The following is a 14677-nucleotide window of genomic DNA, read 5'->3' as shown; positions in this document are numbered from 1 at the left end:
AAATACGTGTGTGTACACATTTATGTATATATCTGTCTGCTCATTATTTTGGCCTCATTTTCATCCCCAGACTTTCCCTGTCCTCTCCAGTTCAGCTCACAAGAACCAAGATGGAATCCCACTCTGCCCCTGTGCCTGGATGATGTATGTCAGTTTATGCTCCATAGCCCCGCTCCACAGCCCAGTAACTTTTTTTTATCCAAACTGCAGGTCCCTGACAATCACTCCCCTTCCCAACATAAGATCCACGAGGGTGGACATTTTGTTAAAAACAAAAAAAGTCAAGAAGGATCTTTCAGGATCCTGTCCTAGGGTTCTGAGTTCTGTCCACCCCCACAGCAATCCCACATTAGTCCTTCTCTGCCTCCATCCCAATTCTCTGCCGTCCATGTGGCCCAGGACCAACACTTCCAGCTTTCTGCACCTCTCCACTTCCCATTAGGACCCAGGTTTTGAGGGTTGGAAAGGGAAATAGTGGGACCTCCCAGGGGATGGACTTCAATTGCTCCATCAGGCAGCAGCCAACAGCCTTCTCTTAGAGGGAGATGTGGGGGTCTGTGTAAATGAGTAGAAGAGAGAAGGTTTATAACATGTGCGGTAATGTGTGCCCTGGGGCCCAGGTGTCCTGACTTCCTGCCTCAGCCCCACTTTAGGATCCAGCTGTCTTCCAGTAAGAGAATGTCCCTTAGGGAAGAATAATGAGAGAGAGGGAAAGGACCCTGTATGGCAGGTCAAGAATGGAGACAGGCCAAGGTGGTAAATGTTTCCAGATTGGAGGAGAGTTAAGTCCGGGTGGGCAAGTCTGGGCTCCCTGGTGGGCCAGGAAGGCCTAAGGGGTGAGGGGGTGAGGGCATTGGGGGAGGGGATTGGCTGGTAGCAGCAGGAGGGATGGAGGGTGGGCATATCCTCATGAGGAAGATGGGTGTAGCAGGGGCAGAGCTGGAAGGCAATTCTGCTGAGAAGGAGGAGGGTCTGAGTCCCAGAGCAGAGTAAGGGAAGGAGGGAGAGAGGAGGTGGAGGGATAGGGAAGGAGGAGCTGTCAGAGATAACCAGGCTGGTGGGAGTGGCCCAGATGGAATACGAGCCCTGGGGTGGAGTCTGGAGGCCTGGGAGCAGGGAGAGGGGAAGAAGGGGGCCACGTCAGTGGCCAAAGCATTCCACATGATGGAGGGCAGGGCTTGGGCTGCCTGAAAACAGGAACTTGAAACTGAGATCCCTCTGCCTACTTCCCCTTTGAGCTGAAATCTTTCTGTTTTTTTCCCTCAGGCTGAGATCCCTCTGCCTTCTTCCTTCGGTACTGAGACCTCTCTGCTTTTTTCCCCCTCAGACCAGAGATCTCTCTGCCTTCTTCACTTGGAACTGAGATCTCTTTGCCTTCTGAAAACCATCTCTGCACGTGCAGGTCCCAGGTAGGTCTGAGTGAAGACCTCTCCCAGCACCCGACTTGTACTGGCTGCCCATTCCATTGAGCCTCATCATCCCCTTCTGACCTCATGGAAAGTGTCCAGAAGCTCGGCCGGAAGCAGACCTCCCTCACAGGCCTGGCACCCAAAGCTGCTCCATGTCCAAGCTCCCTGCCACACCCTCTAGGTCCTGGGGTGCCATCCCCAGCTTTAACATTGGGTCACCTCCCAATTTTCATGTCTCACCCATAGTATCAGATGGAGGCATAGCTCTGGGTCTGGGGTCATTGAGGCTCTGACTGGTCTCATCCCATCTGGGATCCCAAACCCCTTCTGCCTCCTGTGTCTCTGTAAAAGGATGGGGGAGGGGCACGAAGCCAAAGAGAAGGTGTTAGAGAGGGTGGCAAATTTCTTGTTCAGACCAAGCTCACTTCCAAGTGTGAGCCTCCCTGCTGCCCTCATCTGTTGGTTGGAGTCTCTCCCCTGACAGCAGGGCAGGGCCTTTGCAACTTCTATGAGAACTCACTCTGTAGATCCGGGTAGGCCAGTGTCCAGCCTAGGAAGAGAAGGCAAAGATAATGTCTCCCCCCCCTAAGATCCTTCTCCCTCTGCTGCTAAGCTTGCAGATGACCAAAGCCTATTCCAAGGAGAGAGCCTAGAACCTGAGGGAATGGCCCCTGGGACCCAGAACCCCTCATCCCAGGTGAGTACAGTCCATCCACAGACCTGACCAGCCTCAGCAAACCTGGAAGCCAAGAGAACCAAGGAGGCTTTATCCTGTTAGGTTGTCCTTTGCCTGTTGTCAGCAGAGCAGAAATCGTCCTCCTGGTTCTGTTCATATCCTCCTGCCTCAGGGCACCCAAGTCTTTCTTGGTCTATCTGAATCCTCCTTCCCATGTACCATTTCTTAGGTCAAGTCAATAAGCATTTAGAACTTGTCTATTCTGTCCCAGGTATTGTGCTAACCTACTGGGGATGCAAAGGAAGATAAAGGAAAAAAATCAGTTCCTGCCCTCAAGGAGCTCACAGTCTAAAGGGGAGAGAACATGTGAGCAACTGTGTCTACACAAGCTCTGTACAGTGTGGATGGGAGGCACCCTGAGAGGGAAGGCTCTGGCAGCTTCAGGGACCAGGAAAAGGTTGTTTTCCAAAGGTGAGATTTTAGCTGAGACGTGAAGGAACCAGGACACCCAGGTGAGGGGGAGGACATTCCAAGCAAGAGAGACAGCCATTGGGAAGGCACAGGATCAGGGATGGAGGGTCTGGTCAAGAATCAGCCAGGAGGCCGGTGTCCCTGGGTCAGAGATGATAGAGGACCAAGGTGAAAGAAGCCTGGAAAGAGGTTGGGGCTGGTTACATGATGTCTGCTATTTGCCAGGAGACATTATAAATGTTCTCATTTGATCCTGTTGTGAGAATTCTCAAGGTCTTTGCTAGGGATAGCCAGAATAAGGGAGCACAGGATGCAGCCAGACAGATACATGGCAGTTTTGAGGGGTTTTTATCCACTCAAGAATGTGACCCCAATCATCAGTAGGTGATGGACACAAGTCCTTCAATTCCAGAGATCACATATGTATGTATTTATATGTATATTTATTACTTGTTATATATGTGTTGTATATGTATGTGTGTATCTCTCTATACATACATGCATACATATATGTAATAATAAACACGTATAAATAGATAGATATACATATATGTTCTTTCTTCCTTAGCTCCTTGACCCAGGGCCCTTAGGCAAGGAAAGAAATAGAAAAGGGACATTAAAAAAAAAAAAAGAAAAGAAAGGATGTTTCCACCATTCAAAGGCCTTTAATAGCTAAGAGGCACAGTGGATAGAGTACTGGCCCTAGAGACAAGAAGACCTGAATTCAAATTCAGCCTCAGACACTTACTAGCTATGTGACCCTGGTTAAGTCACTTAAGCTTGTTTGCCTCAGTTTCCTAAGCTAGAAAATGAGCTGGAGAAGGAAGTGGCAAACACTCCAGTATCTCTGCCAAGAAAACCCCAAATGGGGACAGGGAGATTTGGATAGGACTGAAAAGCCTGGCCATCAGGAACAAAGGAAACAGTATCATCATCATCATCATCATCATCATCATCTTTTCTTCTTCTTCTTCTTCTTCTTCTTCTTCTTCTTCTTCTTCTTCTTCTTCTTCTTCTTCTTCTTCTCTTCTTCTTCTTCGCAAATGTTATTGAATTTAAATTGAGCTAGTCTTTGTTCAGGTGCCAAGAAAAGGAGGTAAATATATTTCTCTCCAGCTGAATTGAATTCCTTCTACTTCAATCTTGAGTGTTTAGAGGGAGGTTCATTATCAATCACCTTGGGGGGGGGAAAATAGACCAACCATGTGACAATTTTGGAATCTGAACTCTTCTGTCCCCATGACTTCCCCACATCAGGAAGGGGCAGAAAGAATCTTTACCTTGCACAGGAGGCACGTTGGGCAAGGGGATAGACTGGAAGCTTTTGTGAGGATCCTTACCAGGTCAGAATCAATGGGGCTGACTCTCCTTCCCCTGTCATGGAGACTGACAGGGAGGAAACAGTATCTTCTTTAACAATCCCATTGGTCATTAGCCTTTATGAAGCTGCTGCTCCTTGTCTGATTTGGTAGGATAAAGGGGAGGGGCTGAGTTTCTGGAACTCTTCCAAATCCTCTGAGTTTTCTTTTGTAATGTGGGGCTGGGGGAGGTTCTGAAGGAGACATTCAGGGCCCATGAAAGAGGCATAGGGTTATGAGGCCAAGAGTACCATGAGACAAAATGGAGTCAGTTTGGTTTTCCCCACAATTCACTATGAACGGTCTTCACAACAACCTAGGAGGTGGGTGTGCTTATTATCTTATTTCACAGTTGAGGAAACTGAGGCAAACAGTGGTTAAGTGTCTTGCCTAGAATCACATAGCTAGGACATGTCTGAGGCAATATTTGAACACAGATCTTCCTGGATCCAGGCCCAGGATTCTGTCCCCTGAGTCACCAGATTCCTCTACCTAGGGATAGGTTTTGCCCCCCACTTTGGGGAGCACCCCTGTTCCCCTGAAAAAGAAAAAAGAATAGCTGAAGTATTTTTCAAAATGCCTAGAAGGGAACTGAAGGACTTTTAGAAAGATATATAGACAAGTAGAACATCTTTGAAAGGAATTATCATCTGCATTTAATACATCAGCTGCTGCCCTCTGCCTCAGCTTTCTTCTCTGTAAGAATGGCAATGATAATTGCACCACCTTTCAAAGTTGTTTTGAGGATCAATCAATCAATCAATCAATATACACTTATTAAGAGCCTACTATGTGCCAAGCACTGTGTTAAGCCCTGGATATTGGGGGGGAGCAAAAGACAGCCCCTTCCCTCAAGGAGCTTACAGTCTAATGGGGTTGATGACATGTAAACAAATCTATACAAAGTAATGAATATACAGGATAAATAGGAAATAATTAACTAAAGAAAGAAAGGAGAACTAAGAGGGGGTGGGGAAGGCTTCTTGTAGAAGGCAGAATGTTAGCTGGGACTCGAAGGCATCCAGGAGGCAGAAATGAGGAGGGAGAGAATCCCAGCCAAGGTGGGAATCTTGAGAAAATGTCTGGAGTCTAGAGATGGGGTTGGAGGAGGCCGGTATCATTGGATCAAAGAGCCCCAGTGGTGGGAAGGAAGGTGTAAGAAGACTGAAAAAGCAGATGCTGTCTAGGTCATGATGGCCACTGAATGCAGGAAGATTTTATATTTGATCCTCAAGGTGATAGGGAGCCAATGGAGTTTATAGAGTAGGGGAGTAACATGGTAGGCCCAGCAGTTTGGGCACTTCACTCTGTTGGCTAAATGGAAGATGCATTGGAGTGGAGAGTATCTTGCAGCAGACTGACCCACCAGCAGGCTGTTGTAAAAGTCCAAGGGTGAGTTGATGAGGGCCTGCAGTATCAGCAGAGAAGGGGAATATGTTAGTGATATGGACAGTATTGGCAGCAGATTGGATAAGGTTAGAGATAGGGGTCAAGGGTGATACCTTGCTTATGAGTTTGAGGGACAGGTAGGATGGTGTTGCCCTTGACAGTAATAGGGAAGGTGGAAGCTTTAGGGGGAAAGATAATGAGTTCCCTTTTGGATATATTGAGGTTAAGATATCCGTTAGACATCTGTTCCAGATGTCTGAAAGGCTGTTAGGAGAAGAGGTAGCTCAGTTTGAAGGGCCTCAATTTTCAAAGCAAAATAAGAGGGAAGACACTTACAGGAGAGTGCAAAGGCAGTCAATGGTCAATCAACACTTATTAAGTGACTGCTGTGTGCCAGGCACTGTCCTGAACACTGGGGAGTCATAGAGAAGACAGTCCCTGCCCTCCAGTAGCTTACTAAGTGAGGGATACAGCACAGAACACCCTCAAACTTGAGGCCTGGTAGAGAATTCTGTCACAGGTCCCCACTTAGTTCTGTGATCCCAGTCGGAGAGAGCCATTTCCCAGAATGCCTGGGCTGTGACCTCACCCCTGTCTGGGCCCCTCCTGGCCTTGCTTCTAGAAGATGTCATAAAACGGATCAGTTGTGGCCTCTTCTACATCAGTGGTTGGAGCATAGTCTTGCGTCGCTGTGATATTGAACAGTTTGCCTTGGGTTGGATCAGATACCATTTTGTCATTTTGGAGATTATGCCCCAGAACTGCTTTTCTCACCCCTGTATTGACTATGAGGGCTTCCTGCCCACAGAAGGCCACTAATGATCACCTGAATTCAGTGCACCCATTCCCATCCACTTAAGTTCACTGACATCCTCGATGGCCCCCTTGATCTCTCCAGCTCCTATCTGACCACATCCAGTTGACTTGGTTCCCAGATCTTCCACTCCAGGCTCCCGGGCAATACTGATCTTTGTAGCACCAGCCTTTGCTCTCATCACCCAAGGCATCCAGGCTGAGCTTCCTTTTGGCTTTGGCTTCATTCTTTCTGGAGCTCCTTGAACTTGTCCTCTGCTCTTCCCCAGGAGCATGCTGGGCACCTTCAGGCCTTCTTCTCCTGGAACTGACATCTCTCTGGCTTCTGCTCCTTAAGTTGAGGTCTCTTTGCCTTCCCTTGGAGCTGAGATGTGCCTAGATGCTCGGCTGGTATGATGGAGCCTGATGGGAGCTTCACTGAGCTGGAGCTGGTTGTAGAGATCTGGCAGTGATCTGAAGAGATGATAATTAAATCAATCCAAGAGGGGAAAGGAAGAAGAGCAGAGGGCCCAGCCCAGAACCATGGGGGATACGCACAGGTCTGATTTGGGATGTGTTTGTTGGGCCATCAAAGGGGCCTTAAAAAGTGTGGTGAGACATACAGGAGGAATGGTGGAGAGAAAACTACCAAAGGAGAGGGTGGTCAGCAGTGTTGTCTGAGGAAGAGAGGCGAGTTAGGATTAGGACTGAGAAAAGACCATCAGATTTGATAAGTAAGTGTTCTCTGGTTTAGAGAGAGCACTTTCAGGAGAGTGAGGAGGAAAGCCAATTTGTAAAGGAGTAATGAGTGAGTGAAGGAGGAAAGTAGAGAGTTCAAACAGATTTTTCAAGGAATTCGGCTAAGAAAAAGAGATGACATAGAATGATAGCTCAAGAGGTTGTGAGGATTTAGGAAACGTCACAGCCAGGCACTGTGCTTAGTGCTGGGCAGGCAAAAAGAGGCAATCTGCCTTCAGGGAGCTCACAGTCTGGTGGGGGAGACCACAAGCACACAAATAGCTACAAACAAGCTGCAGATAGGTATGTGGGATATAATTAAAAGAAGGAGGCATTAGAATGAGGAGGAGCTGGGAAAGGCTCCCTGTAGACAGTAGGTCTCTAGTTGAGACTTGCAGGACCCCAGGAGGCAGAAATGAGGAGGGAGAGAATTCCAGCCATTTTGGAGAGCCAGAGAAAGTGCCTTGAGATGGAGTGTCTTCCTCCTGGCATAACAAGGAGGCCAGTGTCATTGGGTCAAAGAGAAAGTGGCTGGAAGTTAGGTGTAAGAAGACTGAAAAAGTAGGTGATCTCTAGGTCATGGTGGGCATTTAAAGAAAAATACCGGGCAAGATATTCAAATGAGAGTGTTTGGATAATCTGTAGTTAATAAGCATTTATTAAGCTCCTACTGTGTACCAGGCACTGTGGTAAGGCCTGGGAACTGAAAGAAAGAAAGAAAGAAGACAGAAAGGAAGAAACAAAGACAGACAGAAAGACAGTTGGACAGAAAGACAGACAGAAAGACAGACAGAAAGACAGACAGACAGACAAAGAAAAAGAAAGAAGAAAGAAAGAAAAAGAAAGAAAGAAAGAAAGAAAGAAAGAAAGAAAGAAAGAAAGAAAGAAAGAAAGAAAGAAAGAAAGCTGATTCCTGTCCTCAAGGAGCTTGTACTTTAAAGAGGGAAGACAAAACATAAAAGGAAGCTGAAAAGGGGCAGGGCTGGGGGCTGGGGAACACCAGACCCTGGGACATGGTGGAGAATTCTGTCAGACGTCCTCAAGTGGGCGCAGCAAGGTGGTGCAGTAGATAGAGCACTGGCCTTGAAGTCAGGAGGACCTAAGTGCAAATCCAGCCTCAGACCAAACACTTGACACTTACTAGCTGTGTGACCCTGGGCAAGTCACTTAACCCCATTGCCTAAAAAAGAAAAAAAAAGTCCTCAAGTAGTATTCTAATCAGGGAGTTAGTGGGGAGAGACAGGTAGAGTACCAAGGCAGATGAGATGTTACAGGATGAAAAAGTTATCCTGGTCATGAGCTTCTTGGTGCATGATGGAGAAACGTGACAGAGAAATTCCAAGGCAGTGGAGCCTGGTGAGAAATGAAGAGATGAGTGAGCTGAGCTCTGCTTAAATGGAGGTTTGGAGTTCATGGCATCACCCCATGGTGGTGAAGGATGGAGAAGGAAAAAGGTTTAAAATAGCGCTGTTGGGAGTAGGCTAGAAAATCAATTAGAGATTGATTATTAATAAAAGGACTGCCTTCCTATAGTGATTGCCCACACCAAGAGTAAATACTATATACAATGAAGAATCGTGACTCACAAAACATTAAAGAAAAGGAAAGATTTGTAAACTCTTGGGAATCTCAGAAAGTGGGGGGGGCAATAAACTCGTTGATTTTTTCAGAAATTCAATAATAGTGATAAAGGAAGTTAAAGGTGAAATATGATGACAAATAGAGTAAAATGAGATGTTTTAAAGAAGAAAACCAAATAATGAAAAAAGAGGAAATACAATTTTATCCACATGATAGGAAATAATAATAATGATAGAACAAAATAACAGAGTTATTGGATGGGGGAAGAGATGGGCATCAAGGATGACACCTACATTTGAAGTCTGAGGGACTCCAAAGTAATAGAGCCTCTGAAAAAGTGAACCATATCATGCTACTAGAAATGGAAGAAAATAAAGTGGAAGAGCATCAGAGAGCAAATGCAATGGCTGAACACGTGGTCTATGTGTAGCAGGTTGGAAAATTAGATGAGACCTCCCAAATATCAAAGGATGTGCAGATGTGGCCACCCACTTATGGCCATCAGTCTGCCCCTTAACTTATTCTCTTGACTCTTGATCCCCAGTGTTCTAGAATTAAACAGCTTATTCCTCATAAATATTCTTAGTGTCTTTCTTGTGAATTAGCTCCATCTCCAGCCCCATTCAATAAAATACTACATATCCCCATCATAGTTCCTCATTTCTATATAACTAAATATGAAAATTAAGGAATAGGTGCCATTAACAAGGGAAAACAATTATAAAGCAAAGATAGAAGCTGTTATGGCTATGACACATTGTACCTAGTGTCACCTCAAGCCCACAGTAAAACAATAGATGACTCTTCTTCACTCGGCTGGAGACTTCCATACCACTCAGCCCAGCCCAGATTGTGAACACTATCTCTTAAGAATCCTCTTCATGCTTTCATTGAGATAAGATTTTATTTTAGCCTTTTAGGAAATTAGCTAGATAATTGCCTTTTCTTTGTTCTCTCTTCAGTGATCATTTCCCCCTAGAATACACAGTACTTGTCAACTTCTCACAAACTCTTCATAGAATTTTCTTAACATATCACTTATGACGCTTCTGATAAGGAGGAATTTCATGCCACCTTCTCTCCTTTTCCTCCACAGAGAAAGCATATGCTTTCTCCCTGATTCCATAGGGAGAAGCATTTTCATATTAAGACATTTCTCCAGCTTTTATTAATCCAACATGATTCTTCACTTCAAATATAAAATGCTTTTCTCAACATTCCATTGGGCTCCCAATATGACTATGGTTTCAAGTGTTGGCTGTCACACTCATAAAGATTATGAGTTTTGGGCAAATCCCTTCTCTGCTTCAGTTGCGTCCTTGAAGTTAATGAGGGTTGGACTAGATGAATTCTGGAGTCTCTTTCAGCTCTAAATGATGTGACATTTGATGGTTTAGGAGCTGGTGACATTCCAAGATGTGGCTGTGGATTTTACCCTGGAAGAGTGGGGCCTCTTGGACCATCCTCAGAAGGAGCTCTACAAGGAGGTCATGTGGGACAATGTCCAGAACCTGCTGTCCCTGGGTAAGGATCACGTCCTCTGGTAACTCCGAATCTGCTACAAAAGTAGTCTCTCCACAGCATCCTCCTGGTGCCTGGCTTCCCTATGTAAGGTCTTTGAATTATGTGATAGGACTCTGGGACTTTGCTCTGTTCCTTCTGAAGTTGTCTCTTTTGTTTTAGGTAGTTTCAGGTAAAACATTAATCAAGTATTAGAGAATCTCAGCTTTGAAGCCTATTTTACAGATTATATCTAGTCTAACCTCTAACTGGAGCTGGTTTTTGCCTGAGAAAGCTCTGAAAACCCCTTACGCAGCTTTTCCTTGAAGATGGGCAGTGAAGGAACCCCCTACCTGCCAAGGCACCCCTTCCTCTTTGGGAAGGGTCTAGACTTTAGAAAGGTCTTCTTGTTAACAAGCAACATTTGGTAGCTCATGGCTCCTAATCCTGCCTAATGTTACTGAACAATGTTAATGAAATTGAACAATAAGATAAACTGAGGCAATTCTCTGAGCAAGATAACCTTTATTAGCAGAGACATGCTGCCTGCCAATAAATGACTCTGCCTCTGGTCAAAGATCCAGAGCGGAGAGACTGGTCCCCTTTAATACATTTTAGGGGGGACAGAACAAAGAGCAGGATAGTTGACATCATGGTGCTGAGGACAACATGATTGGTTACAAAGTTGAGGCGGAGGGAACAACATGATTGGTTGGAAGTTTGGTAATGAAGGGCTAACAACAACCCCCTCCTTCCTTGTGACTAAGAATTGATTATTATTTTAGAGCACCTGCAAGGTCTTAGAGAGAACAGAGCAGACATTTTGGATGGAAAACCAGACATCCTCGAAGGATGGCTTGGTGGCCTAAAGATATTAGACCCAACACCCTAGTATTCACACACATCCCTCAAGGACAGCTAAGTTTCTGGAGGCAAGAATGGATCAGTGATTAGTAGGAGAGCTGGATTTTTAAAGTTAAGCCATTACAGACCAGCTGAATTCTTTCAGAGGGAAAGAATCATGGTGTTAGCAATTACAGGAGAAAAACAGTTACAGGACAAATCAATTAATTGAAAAAAGGATGAATAAAAAATGATACTGAATCATTTTTCTCACTACTATAATAGATTTAACTTTATTCTCCTTCATTGTTCCCTCTAATTCCAGTACAGGTGGTAGCAAAAAGGGAAGGCAGTAAGCATTTGTATAAACCTACTATGTGTCAGGCATTGTGCTAAGTAACTTATAAATATTTTCTCATTTGATCCTCATAACATCTCTGTGAGTTTGGTACTACCATTATACTTATTTTATATTTAAGGAAACTGAGGCACACAGAAGTGACATAATTTGCCCGGGGACATACAACTTACTAATCGTCTGAGGCTGGATTTGGAATCAAGCCTTCCTGACTCCTCCCAGGGCTCTTACCACTGCACTACCAGTGGTAAATAATGGAAGCTATGGAGTATGCCAATCCTTCTAGGAAAGGGGTGAACAAAACCAGAATTTTCCAATTCCCAATTGGCTGCAAGACCCAATAATCTCCTCTCCAATGATCCCCACAATCAATACCATAGAATCCATCCTTGAAGAATCCTGAGAACCATCCTGTGGTCCTTGCTTACATGCCCCCTTTCCTTAAAGAGGATCAAATTATAAATTTCTCTCCATCCTCATGCTTTCTGGATTTCCCAATGCCTAGGGCTTCCAGTTACCAGAGAAGATTTGATCTCCTGTTTCCAGGAAAGGGAAGCACCATGGATTCTGGAGACAAAAGGCCCAAGGAACTTTCGTCCAGGTAAGTGAAACAGAAGCAGATGTATGAGGTCTTTTATCATGAGGCATTTATTTATATTGTAATGAAGGGAGTGCTAGCCTTGGGGACAGGAAAACCTGACCTGGAATTCCTTCTTAGATACTTTTTAGCAATGTGATCCAGGGCAAGTCACTGAACCTCTGAGCCTCAGTTTCCCCATCTGTAAAATGAGGCATTTGTACTTTACAGCCCTCAGTTCCCTTCCAGCGATACGTCTATGATCCTATAAGGAGTCATTGTTTGGAACTTTGAGGCAGAGAACTCTCCTGAAATCATCCCAAAAGGGCTGAGGCTGTCCAACAGGAACAATTTTCCAGATTTTGTTCAAGTCAACAAGCATTTATTAAGCACCAGCTACATTCCAGACCATGTGCTGAGCACCAGAGATACAAAGAAAGGCAGGGGACAAGCCCTGCTCTCAAGGAATTCATAGTCTAGTGGGGAAGACAACATGCAAACAACTACGTAGATACCCACTACGTCCAGGATAAATTAGAGCTAATCAAGAGAGAGAAGGCACCAAGGCTAAGGTGGACTGGAGAGGACTTATTGTAGAATGAGGGGTTTTAGGTGGGACTTCAGGGAAGCCAGAGTGAGCAGGAGGGGCAGCCAGAGAAGACGTGGAGTCGGGAGGGGGAGTGTCCTGGTCAAGGAACAAAGAAGAGCCCTGTACCATTGATTATCACAGGTGTGGAAGGAGAGTAAGGTGAAAGAAGACTGGGGAGGCAGGAGAGAGGCAGATGATGGAGGGCTCTAAGAGCCAAGCAGAGGATTTTATATTTGATCCTGGGGATAGGGAGCCAAGGGAGTGTGTGGAGTAGGACATGATCAGAAGTGCACTTTAGGAAGATGAATTTGACAGCTGGGGGGAGGATTGAATGGATGGGGGAGAGAACTGATTCAGTGAAGCCAACCAGAAGACTTACAGTAATATCTCAGGTGTGAGGTGATTAGGGACTGAACCTAGAAAGTGGCAATCTTGGGAGACAAAGGGATGTATGGGAGAGATGTTACAAAGGCAGAATGAAAACGACTTCCCATAAGATTGAATTGGGGGTGTGAGTACATGAGAGATGATGAGGAGTCAGTGTCTTCTAGGTTATGAGCCTGGACCATGAGGATGCTGGTGCCCTGGAGAGTAATGGGAAAGTAAGAAGATTGGAAGGTTGGGGAAAAGATAATGAGTTGAGTTTTGGACGTCCTAGGAGGGGAACCAGGAGAAAGTGTTGTCACCAAAACTAGAGAGAAGAGAGGATCAAGAAACAGGGGGTGACTGACTATGTGAAAAGCTTCAGAGATGCCAAGAAAGATGAGGATTGAGAAAAAAACATTAAGTTTAACAGGCAAGAGACTATTGGTAACTTTGCAGCAAGCGGTTTCAGCTGAACAATGAGGTTGGAAGCTGGAGTGTGGAGTTTGGAGGTAAGAGGAAAGGAACTGGAACCATCACTTGTAGATGACAGGCATTTAGCCAGGAATGGAAGGAAAGATAAAGGATGGTATCTAATGGGGACAAATGGACCACGTGAAGCTTTTTAAAGTATGGCAAGACATGGTTTTATTTCTGGTAGCAGTGAAGGAGCCGGTAAACAAGGAGAGATTGAAAATTAGCAGAAAAAATTAGGAGGGAATTTGCTGGGGAGAAGGTGGGATGGCCTGGGATCATTTATGCACATGAAGGGGTTCCCCTTGGCAAGCTGAAAGGCCATCTCTTTGTGTGTGACCAGGGCAAAGGGAAAAAAGACTCCTAATTTATGTGAGCTGAGATTAGAAAACTCTCATCCAATTTTTAAAGCAAAATATGAAGCCAGGTGCTGAGGTGAGGAAATGAGTGGAAGCCAAAGTAAGAAATCTAGGAAGGAATGAAAAGATCTGGGCAAGCTGCAGTGGTGAGTGGGATAGGGAGTAAGGGAGGTGTCAGAGAATTTCGTTCTTACAGGGAGGGCTCAGAGCACAGCATCTAATCTAAATTTGTAGTGGGCCCAGGCAGCCCAGGTTCGTGATTTTCTCTGTCTCTATTCAGCACCACATGGGTAGGAATGAAGGCCACTGGCCTAGCTGGAAGTAGGAATCCAAGGCTAAGCCTCGCCCCAGTCACCAGCCCAAGGTCCCTCTCCTGATCTCTCTGGCTCAATCTTTCTCTCCAGTCTCAGAAAATCATTGGCCAGATTCCTGTAGGTGACTGCCTTACAGACAGGTGGTTGGGAGGTAGAGACTCCCAGACACCCCATAAGACCAGACTCTGGAAGTCTAGAAGCCTTTGTAATCCCCAGTCTTTAGTCTGGTCAGATCTTATTGGGGTTGGAACTGGACAAAGGTAACTGCTTGTAGTTGATAAGGCATAAGAAAGAGACAGAAACAGGCTGAGGTGAGAACCTGCATTTGAAGTGGAGAGAGACCAGAATCCAGGGATTGAGGTAGAGGCTGGGGTCTGGTGTGGCCCTGGGTTCAGTCAGGCAGTCAATATAATTGATAAATACCTGCTATGTTCTAGGCACTGGATAAACCTGGGGAAACAAAGGAAGGTAAAAGGCAGCCCCTGCTGTCCAGAGCTCACCACCTAGTCTACAAACATGGAGAGAGTTTAGGAAGAAGCTACAGATCATGAGCCTCACTCTTAGCTGAGCCAGGCAAAAGAGAGTGTTTTGTTATTGAAATATATTAAGACCAAGAGGGAAATAAGTGAATAGAAGGAGAGAGGAGAATAGTAGTTTAAGGAGAGCAGAGTGAGTGAAGAAAATCACAACAATAACAGCTAACATTCATATGGGGCTTATTATGTCAAGCAATTATCTCATTTGATCCTCACAAAACCCTGGAAGGTAGATGCTATATTATCCTCATGTTACAGATAAGGAAACTGAGGCAAACAGAAGTACTATGACTTGCTCAGTGTCCTACAGGTAGAAAGTATCTGAGTCTGGATTTGAACTTAAGTCTTCC

General features: G+C 45.3%; 1 protein-coding gene across 1 annotated transcript in view; it reads left to right on the top strand.

Annotated features, from left to right (window-relative positions):
* The first annotated feature begins 1130 nt into the window (after window positions 1-1130).
* The window catches only part of LOC110197804 (uncharacterized), a 52425-nt gene continuing 38878 nt past the window's right edge, over window positions 1131-14677 (top strand). Inside the window, 4 exon segments of the mRNA XM_078146281.1 lie at window positions 1131-1409; window positions 2023-2106; window positions 9812-9938; window positions 11621-11716. Coding sequence (XP_078002407.1) covers window positions 2074-2106; window positions 9812-9938; window positions 11621-11716 — 256 coding nt within the window. The 5' untranslated portion in view covers window positions 1131-1409; window positions 2023-2073.

The sequence above is a fragment of the Phascolarctos cinereus genome, unplaced genomic scaffold, assembly GCF_003287225.1.
Source record: "Phascolarctos cinereus isolate Bilbo 61053 unplaced genomic scaffold, phaCin_HiC Scaffold_726;HRSCAF=1367, whole genome shotgun sequence".
NCBI classification, from domain to species: domain Eukaryota; kingdom Metazoa; phylum Chordata; class Mammalia; order Diprotodontia; family Phascolarctidae; genus Phascolarctos; species Phascolarctos cinereus.
Note: the sequence above shows the minus strand (reverse complement) of the source record. Positions and strands in the feature narration are given on the sequence as shown.